The 6319-nt window shown below is 32.9% G+C and overlaps 3 protein-coding genes across 3 annotated transcripts; 2 read left to right on the forward strand and 1 right to left on the reverse strand.

The window, feature by feature from the left end:
- LOC104726993 (defensin-like protein 6) lies at window positions 1918–2526 on the forward strand. Its single transcript, XM_019232857.1, has 2 exons — window positions 1918–2089; window positions 2270–2526. Exons 1-2 carry the CDS (start codon window positions 2035–2037, stop codon window positions 2431–2433), a joined length of 219 nt encoding a protein of 72 aa, XP_019088402.1. The 5' UTR covers window positions 1918–2034; the 3' UTR covers window positions 2434–2526.
- LOC104729057 lies at window positions 3329–3626 on the reverse strand. Its single transcript, XM_010447953.1, has 2 exons — window positions 3433–3626; window positions 3329–3338 (listed from the first exon to the last, which is right to left on the reverse strand). Exons 1-2 carry the CDS (start codon window positions 3624–3626, stop codon window positions 3329–3331), a joined length of 204 nt encoding a protein of 67 aa, XP_010446255.1.
- Window positions 4936–6317, forward strand: LOC104726994 (transcription elongation factor SPT4 homolog 2-like). Its single transcript, XM_010445980.1, has 4 exons — window positions 4936–5127; window positions 5250–5341; window positions 5749–5804; window positions 6175–6317. The coding sequence occupies exons 1-4, from the start codon at window positions 5038–5040 to the stop codon at window positions 6270–6272; spliced, it is 336 nt and encodes a 111-aa protein (XP_010444282.1). The 5' UTR covers window positions 4936–5037; the 3' UTR covers window positions 6273–6317.

Raw genomic sequence — 6319 nt, forward strand, 5'->3', positions numbered from 1 at the left:
TTTTTTTTTTTTTGGGAATTATTGTTTAGTGTGTTATTTTGTTGATAGTGTTTTTTTCAACAACTATGAATGATTGAATTTTGTTGATAGTTGTTAACACGAAATCAAAATATTGTCTATAATAAGGAAATTAGATCCGAAATTATATATATACTTCAGCTGTTGTATAAATGGATGCTAATAATATTTGTTTAATCTTCTTCTTGTGTTGGTCGCATGGTCGAGGTCGGTTTAAAAGAGACAAATCCCATTGATTACTTGGATTAGTCAATAGTCATAAATTACTAAGTATACGTTACTACTAATTTACATTATTTTATAACTACGAGTTTACTTACACTTGGAGCAGTCAAGCCGGCCATCACATGACAAAGACTTATTGATTCATAACCATCCCTCATGTTGTAATAAATATAACATGGTTCAATTGTCAAACCTTGTATTATATAATAAGGTTTTGATGAAAAAATATGTATGACCCCATAATAATAAAAAGATACATCTCATCATGTGAAGTTGTTTTCCGTAACTGTGGGCCAATCTATTGACAACCACGTGGGGTTGGTTGCTCTACATACACTTTCTCATACGTAAATAAATTCAAAAGAACGGTGATCAATAATTTTACTTGTGGATAATATTGTTTTGTATTCTTTACAAAAGAACTCTATAAATTTGTAATGTAGCTTAATTCTTGTAGATTAAGCCTATTACAGATACAAATGAAACTTTTTTTTCTTAAAAAATGGTGAGATCTATATTTGTTGTAGTTGGTATAGTACACGAATCATTATTAAAAGAGTATATCTGCAAACTGTAATCAATCATGGTTCGTAACGCATCAAGTAGGAAATTAGTTGTTTCCACAGTTGTATTTTTGTGTTTGTTTTTGTTTACATATTATCACATTCAATAAGAATAAAATGCTAACGTAAAAACGCAAAACCTATGAGGCTATGACGTACATATTGACATGTAACATAATGGTTTATACTAAGTAATAAAATTGTTGCATCATCATTGCCCATTGGAGTTCAAATGTGCATAAATGCATTTAAAGTTTTAGATTAACAGAAGTTGATTTTTTACTTCTTATTGTTGTCAAGGGCCAAAATTGGAGTTTCTTGGTTGTATGTATGTTTCACATAGTATGGGCTTTAGTAACGTTTCACATCTCTCTAGTTGGCTTAAGGCCCATATATTTGGCTGGCCTGATATAGTAAGTAAATAATGTTGTTAGTCACGTGACTAGCAAAGTGCGTTTGGGTTGAGGGGTGAGACTGTGAGTGGTAAACTGTGCAGTTCAGTTCCCACTGTCCACTAGAGACAAAGCACGTGACTGGCCCTCTCTGTAAACCATTTCCCCATAAGGAAGTTCAAGTTTTCTTTACTTGTGTAAAACTGTTGCTATTCGCCGACCATTGTCCCTCTAGCCAATCTTAAGTTCAAAATGTTTAATGGTTTCATAAACATTTATTTTTTGCATTTTGTTTTGTTTTACTGTGTGTATGCAATTCATCGTTTATCCCACGCATATTCATAGCATCGAACCAATAAACATATACTAGTACTTACTGTTTTCTCATGTTTCAAATGTCATATATGGACATTTTTCTGTCCAAACTAATAGACACATTAAATATTATTATTATTGTTAATATTAAAAATAGATAGATGGACTAGATACTTTCTTATAAAACGAATAGACGATGATCATTAATTAAACAAAGTAAAATGGTTTTTTTTGCTTTGAAACGGAAAGATTAAGATATAAGTAACTAGATCGACAAATTGTTTAAGACTCGATGTTTAGGTGATTTTAATACAAATCGTCAAAAAATATTTGTTAATAAAATAACCTTACCTACACTATGTAACCAAACAAAACAAAAAACCCTAACCAAACTAGATATGAAACTCTACTATATAATTGGAGGCCTGGAGAGGTAGCTCTTGCTTAATTCACCACTTACGTTTTCAACATATACAAGAAAAAAAAAAGGAAGAAGATCCTCTAACATCATAGGATTTTAAATGGAGAACAAGTTTTTGGCAACCTTCTTCTTGCTTCTCGTCCTCTTCTCATCTCGTAAGTTTTCTTTTTGCGTAAATAAAATAAACCTTTGTAAATCATATTCTTTGCTGTGTAACCGAGCCACAAACCAAATATAGATGTTTTCAAATCAGTACGTAAAACTTACAATGCACAGAGTGTTTATAACATATATGTTGCAGTTGATATATCCATTAATTTTGATTGATTAATTAGAGGAGATTGGGATTGAGGGAAGGATGTGCCAATCAAAGAGCCATCACTTCAAGCGCATGTGTTGGAGCGACCACAACTGTGCCATGATTTGTCGTACCGAGGGCTTTTCTGGTGGTCACTGTCATGGCTTTCATCGCCGCTGCTACTGCACTCGCCTTTGCTAACTTTTGTTTCTTATTAATCCAATAAATGTACCTTTTACTTTCTTTTTCCATTTCGAATATTGGTAATAATAAGAATGTTTCTCTTTATGTTAATCTAGATGAACAAAATATATGATTACGTTGATCTAGAAACAAGCAATTATTTGTTGTTGTTTTTTTGGATTAAGTTGATTGAAATTTAAAAACTGGAACTAATGTTAATAACCAGAGCATGATTGACCACCACCAGCTTATCATGTCCCACAAGTGTTTGCTTCCGGGAAAAATTCATCTCTGAATCCATCTGGAACAAGCACCATCTCTTAGCTTAAATCTAGATATAGCTCTTGACGTGAAGCATCATAGGAGAGTAGTTCAGACTTCACCGTTGGTTTACATAACATGCCTCCCCCCCATATTCATAACATGCCTCACATAACAGTAAAACTACAATGTTTTTTTAATTTATAACATCCTTAATTTTATCAATAAATATTAATTAGTCCCAATTCATGACAATTTTTGGACGTTATATATATTTATACTTACTATTTAATTAAATCATGTTTTATAGTTGTGGTATTAGTAAAAACTTTTGAGCCAACACCACATCGCATATCCATTAAACTAATTGGCTAATTATAACCATAAATTTGAACATAAAAGTCATAGAGTAAACTTTTAATTTATTAATTATTGTTATCATTTGAAAGAAAAACATATACTAATTTACTTACTTTTTTTTTTTTTTTTGCAAAATTTGTTTATTTATCGTAAGCATAACAAATATCATATCTTCCGGTTCGGTAATTAAGGGCACAAAGTATTTTCTTTCTGATGGACCAAAAATTAAAACAGTACTATGTACTGATTCCCGAAAACATTATCTTTGCTAGTTTTGTAAATAGTAAAACGACTAGTTTGACCTGCAAATCTGAATACACAATAATAGGATTTTTCAAAACATATAAACGTAACCCCCGGCATAAAATCCATGTGACTATGTGAGTAGGATCATACTTATTTCCATTAGCATAACAAGTAGAATGTAGCCTCAAACCACCTTTGATATCGTTTTTGACGTACACACTTAACGTCGGGAAAAAGTTCCATTTGTCCCATTGGTACATATCCGCACTGTTTTTAGATAATGTTGCTGTCAGGAGCGACGATAGTATCACCAGAGTTATCAAATTTCTACGGTGGCAAGCCATCTTTTATTCTTTTAACGTTGCCTATAGTGAGCATGTTATCAAAATATTAACTCCATTGTTTGTTTCTTTTTAACATCTAACTAGCTAGGGGTTATTTGGCTTCACAGGCCGTTTTTATAATTTGAAATTTTTATTATCGGTAGATTGAGAGTAATTTCAACAAGTATTCTCACAATTTTTATGAAATATTGGTTTTTATTTACAAATTTTTTTTGGTGAGAAGCAATATTTTCATTAAATGTACAAATTCTAATATTATAGAACGATAAGTGTCAATATTGATTAAAAGATAATAGTAAGTGTTTTAGAGAAAAAAGCACTTTATATTATGTCTAAAATTAAATTTCTGTTGTGATAATTTGGAGTTTTAAAGAGAAAAAAATATGATTTAGATTTGTGGAGCAGTCTTAACTTCCCAATAAAAGGGATTCGATTCTCTTGCTCTTAGAGCAGCAATTGTTTGAGAAGCACGATGAAGGAAAGTGGGAGAATGCTCAACAGATTCTTGAAGACAAAATCATTCCTCTTGGTATCAACGCAAAGAAAAAGAATGACTTACAAATGGTAGTTAAGCTAGGTTGGAGTTCATGTTAGAAAGGACATTAGTACATGATCGGGAAAATTGTCACTTTCATAATGTTGATGATCGTGAGATGTCCGTATACTGTGGTCATGATTGTGAGCTGATTGATGATTCATCGTTCGGAGATTGTACAGGTAATACGACTATGCACCCATCCAATATTGTTACTTTTGATCTCTTTGATGAGGGTTGTGGTTTAGTTTGTGATTTTCAATGACTTTACTGATATACTTACACCACATCATCCATTAAGTTGTTTCTGTATATGAATTTTTCAGATATTGGAGGAAAATTATGAAATCATCGTTAATGTATCTTTGTTAGAATCTGAATGAGCTCTCCATTCGCTCATTTTGAGCTTCTTTTCAAAAGCAAGAGTCAAAAAAAAAAATTCTTGACTCCTCTAGCATTGGTAATATTTACCTATCTTGAAAAGTTCATAGATTTTTTTTGCTCTAGTATCAAAATTTAACAGCCGTTTCATCAAAAAAGACTTAACAAAGAAGATACATAGAATTAGCGATGAGATTAAACATCCAAACCATCACAAGTAATTTATAACGATCAATCAAACCAAAAATCAGTAACACTTGGTCGATGCGTTTGGTAACAGTGTTGTTTAATGGATGGTTAATATGATATTAAAAGCCCATAAATAAAAGCCCAAATACGGCCCAATTACTGTTAAAGGGAAAAAGACTCGTCTCCTCTGTCTTCGTTTCCGATTCCAAGTGGGTTATTAAAAAACTTGGGAAGAAGTGAAGAAGAAACTGGGGGATTTGGGAAGAGAGATCGAGAGAGCTAAGTGATTGAGAAAAACAAGCGATAATGGTAAGCGCACCAGCTCAAATTCCGACTAGTTTCGGCCATGAGCTTAGGGCTTGTCTTCGTTGCCGACTTGTCAAGACCTATGACCAGGTTTTTTTCTTCTACTCTTTTCTCTGTTTCTTCTATTTTATTAGGGTTTTGCTTTTCTTTCTTTCTTTCTTGTATAAGATTATATGGTGTTTGATAAGTTGTTTTGATTTTGGTTCAAACAGTTCAGGGACGCTGGTTGCGAGAACTGTCCTTTCTTCAAGATGGAAGAGGATCACGAACGTATCGTGGAGGTCACTACCCCTAATTTCAATGGGTATTTCATGAACTCTAAACCATTACTTTAGTTTTCTTCCGTAGAAAAGTCTTTGCTTTGATGGGTACTGTTTCAGATTCACTTCCTCTAGGGTTTCAAAAGATTTGCTTTACTCTAGTGTAGTTATGGTAAAGTTGTCAACTTTGGAGTGATTCTGCTTAAGGATGAACTTAGACTACTTTCTGAATCACATATTGTTGCTTTTTTTGTTTCTGAGCTCGGTTTGAATTCAAATTCCTGTTGAAGTAGTTATTCAATTGTTACGGAATTAGTGGCAAATATCCCAAAGCTTGCTGCTTTAAGAGTTGTATTAAGAAATTGAAGTGAGAGAATAAGTGGGTTGTCTTCTCTTTGTCTAAGTTGATGTTTTCATAATTCTAGCTACTGATGTTAAGATTGTTTTGCAGTATAATCTCTGTGATGGATCCAAGTAGAAGCTGGGCGGCTAGGTGGTTAAGAATCGGTAAGAATGTTTATCCCCCTCTCTTAAACTATTCCTGTTTGAGCTCAGCAAACAAGCCGTAGCTTCTTCTTTCCATTAATGTGCTCTTATTCTCCAATACTCTCATAGTTTAAATAGATGGTTAGATTACTGCTACATTCATCAACACATCTTTTCTTTTTGTTTTGTGTTAAGAAAATGACCATGAGATATCCAATGAATGATGATGTTATTGGCGGGTAATGTGTCACCTGTTTATTGAAGAACGTAGCAGCTCAGAGCCTAAATCTGTTAAAAATTGGAATATGGGACTTTAGGTCTAAAGAGATTCAAGACACTTTGGCTCCTTGTTTGATTTGCTGATTGTATGAGGTTGCTAAATTTTTTACAGGGAAGTTTGCTCCTGGTTGCTACACTCTTGCGGTGTCAGAGCCACTCCCTGAGGAAATGCAGGTAAACCATTTGAAACTATACTTGGCAACAAATTAGTAGCTTTAATTATGTTTGATTTCTGTTTTTTTTTTTTTTTTTTTTTT

This window comes from Camelina sativa, chromosome 11 (assembly GCF_000633955.1).
Source record: "Camelina sativa cultivar DH55 chromosome 11, Cs, whole genome shotgun sequence".
Classification (NCBI taxonomy): Eukaryota; Viridiplantae; Streptophyta; class Magnoliopsida; order Brassicales; family Brassicaceae; genus Camelina; species Camelina sativa.

What these genes read in the sequence shown, in the direction of transcription:
- LOC104729057 (XM_010447953.1), bottom strand. Translation starts at nt 3,626, where the DNA reads ATGGCTTGCCACCGTAGAAATTTGATAACTCTGGTGATACTATCGTCG.
- LOC104726994 (XM_010445980.1), top strand. Translation starts at nt 5,038, where the DNA reads ATGGTAAGCGCACCAGCTCAAATTCCGACTAGTTTCGGCCATGAGCTT. An exon ending in ACTACCCCTAATTTCAATGG is followed by an intron (nt 5,342 to 5,748) that starts GTATTTCATGAA and finishes ATTGTTTTGCAG; the next exon opens with TATAATCTCTGTGATGGATC. An exon ending in GGCTAGGTGGTTAAGAATCG is followed by an intron (nt 5,805 to 6,174) that starts GTAAGAATGTTT and finishes AATTTTTTACAG; the next exon opens with GGAAGTTTGCTCCTGGTTGC.
- LOC104726993 (XM_019232857.1), top strand. Translation starts at nt 2,035, where the DNA reads ATGGAGAACAAGTTTTTGGCAACCTTCTTCTTGCTTCTCGTCCTCTTC. An exon ending in TCTCGTCCTCTTCTCATCTC is followed by an intron (nt 2,090 to 2,269) that starts GTAAGTTTTCTT and finishes TTGATTAATTAG; the next exon opens with AGGAGATTGGGATTGAGGGA.